This window comes from Macaca fascicularis, chromosome 3 (genome assembly GCF_037993035.2).
Source record: "Macaca fascicularis isolate 582-1 chromosome 3, T2T-MFA8v1.1".
Taxonomy (NCBI): Eukaryota; Metazoa; Chordata; class Mammalia; order Primates; family Cercopithecidae; genus Macaca; species Macaca fascicularis.
The window spans coordinates 169,597,978-169,614,169 of NC_088377.1; the positions used below are offsets into that span (position 1 = coordinate 169,597,978).

General features: G+C 42.1%; 1 protein-coding gene across 2 annotated transcripts in view; it reads left to right on the forward strand.

Annotated features, from left to right (window-relative positions):
* The window catches only part of SND1 (staphylococcal nuclease and tudor domain containing 1), a 438,973-nt gene that overhangs the window by 270,519 nt on the left and 152,262 nt on the right, over positions 1 to 16,192 (forward strand). For both annotated transcript variants that reach the window (XM_005550684.4, XM_074035938.1), the window contains exon 15: positions 7,193 to 7,334. In XM_005550684.4, the coding sequence (XP_005550741.1) occupies positions 7,193 to 7,334 (142 nt within the window). The remainder of the gene's footprint in view (positions 1 to 7,192; positions 7,335 to 16,192) is intronic.

The following is a 16,192-nucleotide window of genomic DNA, read 5'->3' on the forward strand; positions in this document are numbered from 1 at the left end:
TTCCTCCATTCCTTTTAGAGTCAACTTCTAGTCCCTGGCAACCACTCGTGTTGTTCTGTTTAACTATAGTTTAACCTTTGTCAAAATGTCATACAAATGTAATCATGTATTTGAGATTTATACATGTTGTTGCCCATGTCTTTTTTAGTGTAGAGTAGTATTCCATTGTGTGGTGTACTAAAATTTATACCCAGTTGAGGGATATTTAGGTTATTTCCAGTTTTAGTGATTATGTATAACATCCAGGCCATTATCTTTGCTTTGTCTTGCTTTGTTTTTTTAAAGAATGAGACAAGGTCTTACTCTGTCATCCAGGCTGGGAGTACAGTGGTGTGCCATCACTGCTCACTGCAACCTCTACCTCCAAGGCTTAAGCTATCCTCCCACATCAGCCTCCTGAGTACATAAGACTGCAGATGTGCACCACCAAGCCCAGCTGATTTTTTTTTTTCTTTCTTTCTTTCTTTTTGTGAGGCAAGGTCCCATGATGATGGCCAGGCTGGTCTCAAACTCCCCGGCTCAAGCAATGTTTTTGCCTCAGGCAAAACATTACAGGCATGAGGCCACCATGCCTGGCCCAGACCATTTTCTGAGGGTCCCTAATCTGTTCCTCTAACAGGATTTCACTTTATTTTAGTGGACTGCAGTGATTGTCCGAATGGTGCTTTGCATATTTTCATTCTAAACATAGAGATGTGTCTTCTGTTCCTGAGTATTTGCCAAGTTCTGGTTTCATTTCTCAGAATTGTACACTGTGGAAAGGAAAAAATAAATGGTGGGTAGGACCAACCTAATAAAAATATTTGTAGATGTCTGACTTTCTTAGGGCTCCTTAAACTCGTAGGTGATTCAGTTCCTTGCAAGTCTGATTGGAGAGTGATGGTTTTCTTCCACACGTTGGAGTGCTACCCTTGCACTACTTTGCCCTGTGGCTTCCTTCTCCATTTGGGCAAGCATACCATTCCTGCCCCCTATGGAAAATTTGCTTAGCCAGGACATTTCTTTTAATAATTATAATACTCTGTTGAGGGCATCACCAATTAGAATGACACATCCTAAGCTCAGGGCTTTCTTCCTGCTTAATGCTCCTACAAACGTCCAAATGTCCTCTTGATTCATGCTCCCAGAACTCAAGCTCACAGCCTGGGCTGTGGTTTCTCCTATGTTCAACATGCTGCAGGCCTGAGTGAGGTGCTTTACCAACCAAGTAAACAGTGTGAGAATCTGATTTTTAATTTTTTAAGAGACAAGGTCTCAATCTGTCACCCAGGCTAGAGTGTTGTGGCATGATTATAGCTCACTGCAGCCTCAAACTCCTGGGCTGAAGCAGTCCTCTTGCCTTAGCCTCCCAAGCAGCTGGGACTACAGGCCCGTGCCACCGTGCTTGACTAATTTTCAAATTTTTTGTAGAGATGGGGTCTTGAACTCCTAGCCTCATGTGATGCTCCCACCTCTGCCTCTCAAAGCGCTAGGATTATAGGCATGTGCCATGCTACCCAATTATTGAAAGATAATTGATGGCCTAGTTTTAGCACCTTTTTTTTCCTGTTGTAATTTTTTTGTTTGGGGGTTTGTTTTTGTCAGTGTTCTCCTCTATGTTCACTTCATTCCTGTTAAACTTGCAGCTCACTGAAGTTTACGCCCTCCCTGGTCTCTCTAGTACACATCTCACCACAAAGTATTGATGAGCAGCCAGGGAAGAACAGTTTCCAATTTGCAAGTGCTTTGTGGTGACACAGGAGCTCAAGGGCATTCACAGAGAATCCTCCCCTCGCAGGGTTCCGTGTATTTCAAGAGATGATCACGCTGTACAACTGGTACAACTGGCTCTTCATCGAATCATAAACTCATTCTGTAAATTAAAATGGCACTTGGGGCCACAGGGCCCAAGATGTGGAAAGTAGTAAGAGTGTGGAGCGATAGGTGATGGTTTTGCCTTGCTGACAGGAGTTGTAGTTGTGATTTGTCTTCCACATAGCCACAAAAGTAATTCTTCTGGTCTGCACAACCCTGAAAAACATAGATAACTATGGCAGTGAATGATCACCATACATCTTAAAATGAGAGAGCACATTTGCTTCACTATCCTTAACGATTCGTTCTGATCTCCACACTCTTTTTTTTTTTCCTGTGTCTGTCCTCTTGTTCACAAGGATTTTGCTACTTTAGAGTTAAGATTGGTTAGACCCAAACAGCATTGTGCCCTGGAGTCCTTTACCCTCAGGTCATCCCTGGTGGGACCAAGCAGTACAGAGAGCTTCATAGGAAGAAACATCCTGGGATGGGCAGTAGAGCATATGCTTGCACCTCCAGGAAGGCCCGTCAGGGTTGATGGACTTCTTTCTAGCTGTTTCTCAAGTGCTGGTAGAATATGCTTCCCCAGTAACATAATAAGTTCTGCATGTATTTGTTTTTAGTTCATTTTCCTGTGATGTTAATCAAAGAGTGATTGTGATGATGAGAACTAATTCGTGATCTTCATTATTAACAATTCCCATTTGAGCCTTGCACATGACAATCCTGAGTGGTTAATTGTTAACTAATAGGTTTAGTCTATTCCCATTTTCCCATGCTGTTTGGTGTGCTGTTATGTTTACCTCTCACCAGCCCTTTCTAGTTTCATGCCTACTATTTGGGGACTTTCGTTGGAGAAATCATGGGAATCACTTTGCATACATCTAGTGCACACCGACAGCCTAAACTCTGTTCCAGAATTCACAGAATTGTGATTTCTGTAGTTCAGCTCCTCTAGGAAGCAGGTGACCTGGCTGTCTGGGGTGGTGGTCTTTCAGACACTTCTATCCTGTGCCGGCTGTACAAGGATTCTGCTTCCTCTGCTCTCCCACCTATCCACCCGAATCTCCCATTCTCCCAAGCCTGGGAATTCATCATACTAAATTATTTTAAACATGTGTTTGTATACACAGCAAGGTACTTTGTGGAGATAAGTTCCAATCTAACTGCTGAAGGGGATGTCTTATAGCCATAAATAGATGTACCCATATTTCGAAGAGATTTGGCCTGACCAGCCAGAAGTCAGGGCAGAGTGAGAATTTATAAATAAGGTGTTTTTATAACCTTTGCTTCTCTGCTTCTCTCTAAGGATCATCCTGCCATTCTGGAGGGTCGTTCAGAACCCTATTCCTCTAAGTTTGAGATATAGATATTAACATCCTTTGAAATGAAGTCACCCCAGGCACATTTGTTGCATCATTACTTTCTCAATTTCAAGGTGCATTGAGGAGGCAGAAACATTCCTTAAAGAGATGCCATCCACAATAGCAGGTTAAATGTAGCTAATGCAATCTTAAATTAGCTTTTCTAAGAGTACAGGAAAATACTTATGTATAGTTTGTTGTAGAGCACAGGTAATGTGAAAACTACCAGTACAACAACAAAAGAAGACTTCTCTTGTCAGAAATCCAGTTGCTTCCTGATTATTTACACCAGTGGAGGAGAATATTGGTGTAGATAACAAAAAACCACAGCTAATTTATTTACTTGAATTCGCAAAGCTATGAGCCAATGTAGTGGCAGAAAACTGGCAAATAGAATCCCAGACCTTATGTAAGTAAGCAATAGCAATGAAAACTGAGAGTGAAAGCCTTAGCATATAGATATATAAGCAGAAATATTTGATATTGCCTTGAAGTGAGCATTCTGTGTAGCAAGTCCTGTAGTTATCTCTTTAAATCTAAGGTCTTTAACCTTTATTTATGTATATGGTTTTGGGTGGTTTTTTGTTTTTTGTTTTGAGATGGAGTTTCACTCTTGTCACCCAGGCTCGAGTGCAATGGTATGATTGGGCTCACTGCAACCTCCGCGTCCCAGGTTCAAATGATTCTCCTGCCTCAGCCTCCCAAGTAGCTGGGATTACAGGCACACCCTGCTACACCTGACTAATTTTTGTATTTTTAGGGTTTCCCATGTTGGCCAGGCTGGTCGCGAACTCCTGATCTCAAATGATCCGCCTGCCTCCGCTTCCCAAAGTGCTGGGATTACAGCCGTGAGCCATCGTGCCCGGCCAGGTTTTCTTTTCTTTCTTCTCTTCTCTTCTCTTCTCTTCTCTTCTCTTCTCTTCTCTTCTCTTCTCTTCTCTTCTCTTCTCTTCTCTTCTCTTCTCTTTTCTAGAGAGAAAATCTCTGTCTCCCTGGCTCTTATTAACTCTGGAAATGTGTCTAAGAGACTGAAGCACATTGCTACTTGCACTCTCTCTTTGGAAGGCAAATTACTTAACGGAATTCAGTCAATTTTATAATGGTATAATCAGAATTTCTAAAATAAATAATTTCCATAACTAAATTACCAGGGAGGATTTACAGCTGTATCACCTGAGGAAACTTGCCAGTCTTCCTAACTAGTGTTTTTCATTTGAGCCACTGAAACAAATATTAAAGATTTCAAGAATGCTTGTATTGAAAAGGAACATGCCAAGCAAAAAAGTGCTTAAGATGACAAGGAAAGACACACACCTTTGTGTGGCTGTGACTGAGATTTGAAAGCGCCAACATCTGTGGGTTCTTGTAATCAATTTAATTGACTTTATAAGAACTTAATATTCTGTCAGCTTGGATGATTTTTTTTTTTTTTTTGATGGAGTCTCGCTCTGTTGCCCAGGCTGGAGTGCAGTGGTATGATCTTGGCTCACTGCAAGTCTGCCTCCCGGGTTCATGCCTTTCTCCTGCCTCAGCCTCCCAAGTAGCTGGGACTACAGGCGTCGGCCACCACTCCTGGCTATTTTTTCTTTCTTTCTTTCTTTTTTTTTTTTTTTTGGTATTTTTAGTAGAGGCGGGATTTCACCATGTTAGCCAGGATAGTCTCGATCTCCTGACCTTGTGATCCGCCTGCCTCGGCCTCCCAAAGTGCTGGGATTACAGGCGTGAGCCACTGCGCCCAGCCTGATTTTCATAGTTGGCTTTCACTTCTGATCTTTGCCATAATCAATGACATGTCATCCTCTTGATTATCTTCCCATGTGTCATTTCTGGACTAGAGCTATTGAGTTGTGCATTGAGACTTGGGAGGAGTCAGGAACATGTGTTGATTTTTATGACATGGGTAGCACTAAGGTCCCTTTGAGGCTCCTTGATTATTCTCAGTCTGAGTAGATTTCTCTCTTTATAAAGTAGGTAAGAGTTTAGCAAAAAAAGAAGAGAGTGTGCTGCAACCTCCTCGTTAGTTCAAACATGAAAGGCATGCCTGTGTGTGTGCCGTTGTTATTCCTATAAGCATTTTTTCCAGATAACTACATCCAAAGGACAGTGATGAGCAGCAGTCTATTTCTGAAAAATATAGTTTGCTCTGATCTTGAGGAAAAAGGCCTTCTCTTCCGAGATGTTAGGTTGCCTCATGATTTGCAATAATCAATTTGATAATTATTGTTGACTTACTGGTTCAGCTCATGAATAATGTCCCAGATTTAGACTAGTATGGCACAAGGATTTTAATCAAGTAGTGCTTTCTTTCTCATGGAGCATTTATCTTGCTTGACTGTTCTGGACTTCAGCCAGCTGCCAGACAAGCATTTTTCATGCTGTATATGTGTAGGAGAATGTGTTGCTTAAGTGTTCAGTGGGGAAGTTTCCAACCCACTAAAGCTCATGGTTACCTTGCCTTTTACCACTGTACTGTTAGAGACACTGAGAATGGATCGCTGTCTTTTTCTCTAGGAATCTATTTGATGGGAAGCATGAATCTTAGTTACTATAAATATTGTTTTCATCCCAGCCTACCTCACTGCTTCTGAATGAGAGGAGCCCCTTTGGCTACTCTGAAATACTTGATGGCTTGTTCTGTTTTCATTATCTAATGTGCATTAATTTAAATAAAATAGCTCTGTTGCTAGAAGAGTCAGAAAGGAAGAACTTGGCTGGGTGCAGACTGCTTGTGTCACAGAAGTCAGGAAAGTTTGCAGAACTTGGTGTCCTCAGAGGGAGTTTTCAGTTCTGCTGGCTGGGCTGAAAACCTAAAACTCTAAAATCCAGTGACTGTTTCCCCAGCATATGCGATGTGATATTTTGATGCTTGCTTACTCTATTATCTGTTTAATTAGCTTGAGAGACTGAAAGAATTTGAAGGCCCTTCGCTTCTCTGTGGCTGAGAGTTCTGAGAGTCGAAATGTCCATGATTTGGCTCTCTGGAGGACAGAACGCACAGACTTTGTGTTGATGCACGAAAAAAAGTTTTTAAGCTGCTATTCCGTTTTATGTGTTTTTGTTATTTCTATAATGATTCATGCTGACATGAAGTGGTATTTGTCTGAATTGACCACACCCTGCTGTTCGAGATTTCCCTGGGTAGGAACAGTAGGCCCCAGGTATCATCTCATCCCCAAAATGAACATAGAGCAGGAGTTGCTATACTAGTGCCTGGAGAAGGCTGGCCTCTTCTCAAGGTTAAGAAACTGTGAGCTCTGAATCTTACATAACCTATTTAAAGATAAACTACTTTTGGCTTCCTGGCACAGGGTTATAGGGACTATGTGACATAGCCTAGGCGTCACTTTTTTTTTTGGAGGGGGGGATGAATATTAAAGGTTAAATAATAGAAGGTTAGTACTGGTCTTCTTACCTCTTTTTTCTTTTTTTTTTTTTTTTTTCCGAGACGGAGTTTCGCTCTTGTTGCCCAGACTGGAGTGAACATGGCGCGATTTTGGCTCACTGCAACCTCCACTTCCCAGGTTCAAGCAATTCTCCTGATTCAGCCTCCCAAGTAGCTGGGATTACAGGCATGTGCCACCATGCCTGGCTAATTTTTTTCTATTTTTAGTAGAGACGGGCTTTTGCCACGTTGGCCAAGATGGTTTCAAACCCCTGACCTCAGGTGATCCACCTGCCTTGGCCTCCCAAAGTGCTGGGATTACAGGCGTGAGCCACTGCGCCTGGCCCCTCAATTTTATGTTAAAGGAAGATGAGCTCTTCTTGCCCCAGAGAACTCTGGTGTGAACGTCTCATTTTCGAAGCACCCTTTTAACTGAGTATTTAAGTCAATGAGAATGTTCTGGAAACTGTCGATTAACTATATTTCTTCTACTGAGGCCTCATGAGTATCATGTCTATGTCTTGGTTTCAGAAATGTCTATAAATAGGGTTATTTGCTTAGCTTCCTGCCAAACTTTTTGTCCTAGACTAGAAAGAAAGAAATGTTGGGTTTCATTACTTTCCAGTTACTCTTTTCCTCTTTTCTCCATCAGGATACCCAAAAAGCAAAACAGTTCCTGCCTTTTCTTCAGCGGGCAGGTCGTTCTGAAGCTGTGGTGGAATACGTCTTCAGTGGTTCTCGTCTCAAACTCTATTTGCCAAAGGAAACTTGCCTTATCACCTTCTTGCTTGCAGGTAAGTCTTATGTGTTACATGTTACTCTGAGCTCAGAAGTCATCCCTGGAGGCCACATACCCTCCTTTCCCACTGTGTTCTGGGTAGGCCCTAGAGCCCACCAGTATGCTTTTCCTCTCTGGTTGGGATATGCAAACACAGTTTCTAGATCGGATCCTCCTGTCACTGCAGACCCAGCACTGCACCCTCTTTCTGCTCCTTGTTTCTACCAAGCGCAGGATGTAGGAGTAGAGCAACTTGAAAGCACGCAGCCCTTATAGAGCTAAAGCGAAGGAAATTCCAGACTTAGGAAAATACCAACGACGGAATTCTCAGAGTTAGCATTCATTACCCACTTGAAACAGACCACCCATGCCATGTTAGTTGTGGGGAGGCCTCAGTGGAGCCGAGACACTCTTCCCCTGTACCTCCCCAGGCAGTGCCGTTTGTCTCCGTTTCATTCTTTTCAAATGCCATTAAGATCCCAGTCCTTTACGAAACCCCAGCCATGATGTTGCTTTCACACACTCTTCCCACATCAATAGTATTTCTTGTTGTGCTGAGGTTGACGTGCTAAGGCAAGTGATGCTCCTTTCTTCGCTGACTTAATGTGCGTCTTACCCTATCTTTTCTGGTAGCTTAATATTTCACAAGCCAGAAGGCTATGTATAAACTGTGCTCTTTGAGCAATTTACATTTATGCATTCAAGGAACAAACTGCTTCATTTCTTTGCTGCTGGCAAATAATCATTATTTATTTCCAGTTGGTACTTCACAGAGACTGCAGTCTTTGAGGGAAAGCTGTCATTTTACTTCCACCACCACCCCAACTCCGCCCAGCCACCCCTGCACACACAAACATTCATTCACTTGCAAAAGATATGTCCTGCCATGGTCCCCAGATGCACATGGTCCCCACCTTTCCTTTTTTGTTACTGTCCTGTTGTCTCAGCACTTCTTACGTTGAATTATTGAATAGAATTTGTTATGGGAAAAGAGAAACAGGAGTCATGCTTGCTGTCTCCTGCCAGATCACCTTGGCCTCCTTTTCTTAGAAGGCACAGGTAGTTTCTTGTCTGGATAAGGGTCTCCCTCAGGCCCCCACTAAATGGATCGAGTTATGTGAGATAAATCACTCCCTGAACACATGACTATGGAGCTCACTGCTGCTGCTTGGCTGTCACTTCTCATTGTGGCTCTTGTGCATACTCTTATAAACTTGATCATTGCACCATTCTGCAGGCCTTCTGAAGGGACTCATTGAAGTGTGACACCAAGCTCAGGGCAGCTGTGCAAAAGAAGGGATGCAAAAAAACTCATACCTTATTGGAGGACTGTGCTTTTATTTTGCTAATGTGAGTTATGGTAAACTGAAGGGCTGTGTGGCAGTGTGTGAGGGAGTCCTTTTATGAAGTCATTTGTGCCTTTTTACTAAGGTTTCTATTCCCATGACGTTTCTTGGTAGTGAACTTTTGCTGGAGAGTTGGAGGCACAGTCATATCCGGGTTTATTGCACTTCTTTTTATTGCGCTTCAGATATTGCATTTTTAATAGATATTAAGTAAATATCTATTAAAAATAAATAAATAGATTGCGGCAACCCTATGTTAAGCAAGTATGTCAGTGCCATTTCTCCAGCAGCATGTGTCTGTCACATTTGGTAATTTTCACAACATCTCAAACTTTATCGTTATTATATCAAACTTTATTATTATTATATCTGTTATGGTGATCTGTGACCAGTGATCTTTGATGGTACTATTTCAACTGTTTTGGGTCATCATGAACCACAGTCATATAAGATGGTAAACTTAATTGATAAATGTTGTATGTGTTCTGACTGCTCCACCCATTGAATGATAAGAAAACCAGACAAAGTTGGGTGCAGTGGTGCATGCTTGTACTCTCAACTACTCAGTAGGCTGAGCCCAGGAGTTACAGATCAGCCTGGGCAGCATAATGAGAACCTATCTCAAAATAGAAAAGAAAATAGAAATGGAAAAGAAATCGAAACAGTCTTATTGCTGATACAGAAACATTTTAGTGTTCTGGATAGAAGATCAAACCAGTCACAATATTTCCTTAAGCCAAAGTCTAATCCAGAGAAAGCCCTCTGGATTTGACTCTCCTCAATTCTGTGAACACTGAGAGGTAAAGAAGCTGCAGAAGAAAAGTGTGAAGCTGTTAGAGGTTAGTTCATGAGGTTTAAGGAAAGAAGCCATCTTCATAACATAAAAGTACAAGGTGAAGCAGCAAGTGCTGATGTAGAAACTGCAACAAGTTATCCAGGAGATCCAGCTAAGATCTCTGGTGAAGGTGGCTACACCAAACACCAGATTTTCAATGTAGATGAAACAGCCTTCTACTGGAAGAAGGTGCCATCCAGGATTTTGATAGCTAGAGAGAAGTCAATGCCTGCCTTCCGAGTTTCAAAAGACAAGTGGACTCTGTTGTTAAGACCTTATGCAGCTGGTGACTTTTAAGTTAAAGCCATTGCTCATCGACCATTCCAAAAAGCCTAAGGCCCCTAAGAATGATGCTGAATCTACTCTGCCTGTGCTCTGTAAAAGGAACAACAAAGCAGCCTGTATGACAGCACATCTGGTGACAGCCTGGTTTATGGAATATTTTAAGCCCATTGTTGAGACCTACTGCTCAGAAAAAAAAAAAAGATTTTTTTTCAAAATATTACTGCTCATTCACAGTGCTGCAGCTAGCTGGTCACCCAAGAGCTCTGAAAGAGTTGTACACAAAGATTGTACATGCCTGCTAACACAGCATTCATTCTGCAGCCTATGTATCAAGGAGTAATTTTGATTTTCAAACCTTGCTATTTAAGAAATATGTTTTGTAAGCCTAAAGCTGCCATAATTAGTGATTTTTCTGATGGATCTGGGAAGCAAATTGAAAACTTTCTGGAATGGATTCACCACTTTAAATGCCATTGAGAACATTCGTGATTCATGGGAGGAGGTTGAAACAGCAACCAACATAAACAGAAATTTGAAGGAAGTTATTCTAAGCCTCATGGTTGACTTCAAAGAGTTCAAGACTTCAATGGAGGAAGTAGCTGCAGATATGATAGAAATAGCAAAAGAACTAGAATTAGTAGTAGAGCCTGGGGATAAAACTGAGTTACTGAAATCTCATGAAAAGAATTTGAACAGATGAGGAGCTGCTTCTTATAAATGAGCAAAGAAAGTTATTTCATGAAATGGAATCTGGTCCTGGCAAAGATGCTGTGAATATTGTAGAAATGACAACAAAGGATTCAGAATATTACGTAAACTTCATGAAGCAGCATCAGGGTTTGAGAGAATGGACTTTAATTTTGAAAGAAGTTCTAAAGTGAATGAAATGCTATCCAACAGCATTCCATGCTACAGAGAAGTATTTTGTGAAAGGAAGAGCCAGTTGATGCAGCAAACCTCATTGTTTTTTTGCCACAGCCACCACCTCCATCAGCAAGCACCACCCTGATCAGTCAGCAGCCATGAACATGGAAGCAAGACCCTCCAACAGCAAAAAGATTATGATTCACTGAAGGCTCAGATGATCATTAGCATTTTTTAACAATAAAGTGCTTTTATTAAACTACAGTATAGGGTGCACACTTTTATATGCCCTGGAAAACTAAAAATTTTTGTGACTTGCTCTATAGCAATATTCACTTATTGCAGTGGTCTGGAACTGAACCCGCAGTATCTCTGAGGTATGCCTGTGTATTTTCAACTCATCCTCTGCTCTGCAGCTGAGAAAAAAAAGCATCGTTTTGGCAATGTAGAGCTTTATCCCAGAGGTAAAAAAGAGAAACCATATTATTCTTCCTGGGAAACTTGGCCACAAATGTACAAGGGAAAGAGAACATTGAAGTTCTGTCTTTTAAACTCTAAACTACCTGAATGGAGCCCGCTCAGAGCACAGACCATTTGGCTGGAGTTTTCCTGCAGAATTCTTCTAGTTTTACGTTGCTTAGACACAAGCAGTCTGATCACTCGACTCTGTATCAGCCAGTTTCTGTGTGTATTTGGCATTATTTTAAGCTTAGCAATTCAAAAGGCATTGCCTGAGTTAACTTACATTGTGAAAGATAGATTACACAGAAGCAAATACGTGATAAAAATATAAGCCTTTTACATTTTTCTCCTGCCATAGTGTATGCTGTTATATTATGCATCTTTTGGTTTCTTCAGAAACCTGGCAAGAATACAGGACAGGGAAAAGTCTTGAGAAAGCAGATCTCAGTTTGCATCATGGCTCTACTGTGTATAAGCAGGTGACTTTAGCGAGGTTATTTACCTCTTCAGGCCTCAGTTTACACATCAGTTATAACTTCCTGCCTCATGATTGTTGGAGTTTAATGAGTTGAATCTAAAACAAGCCCATTATAAAGCAGATCATCAACAGATATGCTCCTTCCCCTTGCAAAGAGTTAGTGTTTTTATAACTAGAGTTTACCTTGCCCCTCAATTTGGAGTGGCATGGTTGTGCAGCATGTGTGCACATAGCTATGGCTCTATCATAGAAATTGTGACCTATCCGTTACTGGAAATAAGTCAAGAAAAGGAGCTGTGCCAGTCTACTTCTGACTAAGCTTGCTGGAAGGAAGGCTTTTCCCTCTGAGACTTTGGAGCAAGGAACTCTGCATTGTCCTAAAACCCCATCCCAAAGAATACACAGGTAATTCACAGTCCTAGGTCTCAGGAAACACCCAAGGGAATACAGACATGTAAACAAAATGTAAAGTTGGGTACTAGATGAGAGAATAGAATTATGGACAAGGTCTAGAAGTAGCACTGAGAAGGGAATGATTATTTCTTTAGGTGGACATCAGAGAACACCTCCCTAGGTGCTGGTATCTTGAGCTGTGTTTTGAAGTACATATAAGAGTTTACTGTGTTGGGGAGGGGGAGTAGAAGGAGATGCACATTCTAGCTAGAGATAGCAGCGTGTACAGAGTTGTAGAGGTATGAACATCTGCGTAGATCTGGGCAACCATGTAACCGTTGTTACTGGTGAAGTATAAAGAGTGAGGAGGGTAGAGCGTGGAGTCAGGCTGACAACTCAGACACGAGCTAGTCCTTCTATTTTAGATTACGCAGTGGACCTTCAGAGTCACTGGAGAGGCTATTAAGCAAGGGGGAAGCATGCTCAGACTTGGGTTAAGAAAGTTCATTTTTGTGGATATATTGGAATAAATAAGGGGCAAGAGTCTGGGAGAGCAATTAAGAGGCAGAGTTGTAGAGGTCTGAAATCTGGGGAGAAAATTGGAGAGATTTGGAAAAGTAGGAGGTAGACTTGATGAGATTCTGGGAATGCCTGGCTTCTTTTTGGTCAGGCGTAGGGGGTGGTGTTGAGTGGAGGGGAGAAAGTGAAAGTGTCCTAGGTTTGAGCAATCAGATAGATTGAGATGTCCACAATTAAGGGCAACATAAGAGTAAGAATAGGTTTTAGGAACAGGTTGTTGGTTTGGTTTTGGAATATCCATGAGAATGTTTAGACTCAGGTCAGGCAGACATCAGCATAGAGGCAGTAATTAAAACTGTTACAGTGCCTAGAGGACAGGTTTACAAAGTGTAAGCACCCTGGAAGACACCAACCTGCGTGGAGTGGGCTAAGTGTTCATATATGGACTGAGCAGTGAGACAGTCGAGACAGCATTCTTCTGGAAGCCAAGGGAGTAAAGAATTCCCAGACATCAGCAGTGTCAGAGTTTACATAAAACATCAAGTATATAAAAACTGGAAAGTGCTTTTATGCTGTTTATCTACTAGTAAGTCACAGGTAACCTCTCTCAGTACAATTTCATCAGAGTTGAGTCAATTAAAGGTAGATTACAGGTGACTGGGAAGTAAAAGTGGGAAGTTAGAAACAGACTTATTAAGTACAGATTGCACTTCCCTAATATCTAACAGAGAATGGAATAGTAGTGCAGAAAGTAAAAGCCAAAGGGTGAAGGTAACATTCCAAGCATGGTCAGCATCTTGAGTGCTTTTAGAACTGTAATTCTTATTCAAGAATCAAGAAGGTATGGATAGCTGAAAAGGCTATTCAGTACACCTATTGTTTTCATAATATCAATTTTAGAATGTAAAACTCAACAAAATATTGGCAAATGAAGTTATAAAAAAGATGGAGTGAGAGATTATCCTGGGGAACATAAGATTTGAAATGTTGAGAAGCACTGGTCTGAATTCTGAAGAGAGGGAATCAGGAAAGGTTGCACAGGGATAATGAATGGAGCAGTGATCTAGAAGAAACAGAAGGGATGAGATGCATGGAGAATGTGGGTTGAGGGAGTAGGCTTGGAGAGAGAAAGATCCCTTGGTCTTTTAAAGCTACCTACAAAGCTGAAAGTGAGTATAGGCATGCTATTCATGTTGTAGGATTATTCACCTGGGCAGCGATTGTCCTGCTAGAGCTTTGCAAATATCTGCCGTATGCACTCTTCATTATGTAAGCGTGGCATTCTGCTGGAAATGTCTTTGCAGTAAGGAGGGAGTTTGGGTTGTGATTCTCAAGGGGAATGCCAAGATAATTGTTGGGTGCAGTCCCTTATGTGCTGCTCTCATTAATCCCAGCCTTTTGGAGAGCCCTCTGTACTTCAAGGTGGGGTGGACACTTTCCATTTTTATGTGGCCTTTTTTCAGGCAGACGGCCCCACAGCTTGATAGGGAGTGGCATTTGGCCCAAGCCAGCTGGCCGTTCTGTCACGGTTCCTGCACCCCTGTATGTAGAATGATCGCTTGGTCAGATGGGATAGCAGGTGGGGCTAGAGAAGTCAGCTGTAGCCAACAGGTCAGTGCCTCCTGAACGCTCTTGCCCTCTAGTCCTTTAAGCACCTGCCTTAGGCTTGGTCGGTGAGCAGGTGACCTTACAGCATCAGAACTGAGACTGTTCAAGGTCTCTCTGCCTGCTGCTGTGGCCGCCTCCTTAGCGTGCTGATTTCAGTCTCGGAGGCAGTCACAGTCAGTTCTTGTCCATAGTTAGCAAGGAAGCCAGGATCCCTGGGCAGCCTGCATTTGTTAAAAAGCATCCTTTTTCCTCATCTGGCCTTTAGTGAGCCCCACACGTTTCCTTCCATGAGAGCAAAAGTGGTTCACGCAGTTTTTATTTTCACTAGTCGTGTGTGTCCCATTTTACTTTAGTATTTTGCCTAGAGGGAGATTGAGTCACATATTTGGAAACTATTTGGCTCTCAATTCATGCTTTTATTTTTTGCTTTCTTTTTCTTTTTTTCCTTTTTTTGGAGACAGGGTCTTACTCTGTTGCCCAGGCTACAGTGCAGTGGCCCCATCATAGCTCACTGTAATCCTGAACTCCTGGGCTCAAGTAATCCTCCCTCAGATCCTGAGTATCTGAGACAACAGGTGCATGCCACCACACCTGGCTAATATTGTTTGTTTTTTGTAGAGACAGGGTCTCAACTATGTTGCCCAGGCTGGTCTCAGGCTCCTGGCCTCAAGCAGTCCTCTTGCCTTAGTTTCCCAAAGTGCTAGGATTGTAAGCATGAACCATGACACATGACCTCACGTTTTTACTTAAAAGCCCCAGTGGGTGTGGAGTGTTTGTCTTATTACTATGACCTTTATATTGAGTGTCCTTATTGTAATTCCCTTATTAGATCTTAAGTATCAGGGTCATGCTGCAGGCACAGTTTAGGAAGTAGCCCTGTTGGATAAGCGTAGCAGGTATCAAGGCATGGTGCCTGCAAACCAAATACTGTTCTCCTGAATTGGAAGAGAATAATAATTTGAGATTTCAGTGCAAAGTGATCTAAGGAGCCTTATATCAGATATTTGGAGTCTTCTGCCAACTCACTGAGTGAGTCCACCATGCCATGTTTGCATTTCCTTAGTGTTAAAGGTGGTACCGCCATAAGTTTGAGGAATTACAGGGTGAGGCAGGCAGGAAATGGATGCCAGTCACCTTGCATGGAACTCATAGTACAAACCATCTAGAAGGCAGCAGCCACTTGACAGGGAGTTCCCATGTGGTTCACAGCAGGTGACTTACAATTAACCAGTTACCTATTCGTATGAGATAAGACAAGAAAATGAGACTTCCGTTTTCCTGCCTTTTAGCATTTTTCTTTCCCTCCCCCTTCCTCTCCCTCTCCCAACCCTTCTCCCTTCTCCTCTCCCTCTCCCTCTGCCTCCGCCTCTCCTTCTCCCTTTCTGGAGCTGGATTATGACAAGGGAGGCACTGAGAAAGGTTCTAAGTGTCTAGGATTTGATAAATGGTAGTGGGCTTGTACATGGTGAACTAAAGCTTTGCCTGTGTGTCCTTTCACCCTGAATGCCTTTGAATGAAGTTCCTCATTTCCTTATTTTCCTTCTTTTCCTTTAAGATCTCTTCTCCAGCCAATCCTCACTGGAATATCAACTGCCTGTTTCAATAGACCAAAAACTTCTAATGAGAGGAGGGAAGGGAAGGTGAACAGGAATAGCCTCCTCACCTCCTGGTCCCAGGAATTATGGGTCCCCATTGATTACCAGTGCCTAACTAAATTACACAATTAAAACCAATGTATGTTTAAGTGAGAAATCCCATTCTGCTATCACAGAGGTGCTAATGAATCAGGCTGTTATTGTGGTTGTGTTTGCTAGGCTTCTATCCTTAATTAAGCAATTACAGGGTCTGCTGATACTTATGAATTCCTTTCAGATGCTTTAATTGAATTGCAACTTAATGGATATTTGTAAAGTGGGGTATTCTTTCTCTTGGGACTTCCCAGTTTGATTCTGTCTTCACTGCCTACTTTCTGTCGGGTCCCATTACTAGAAATGGGCAGCTTAACATGAGACTTTCCTGGAGCTGCTCTAGTTCTTTACTTTTAAAGATATCATTATAGGAATTATAAGAATTATGTTCATGTC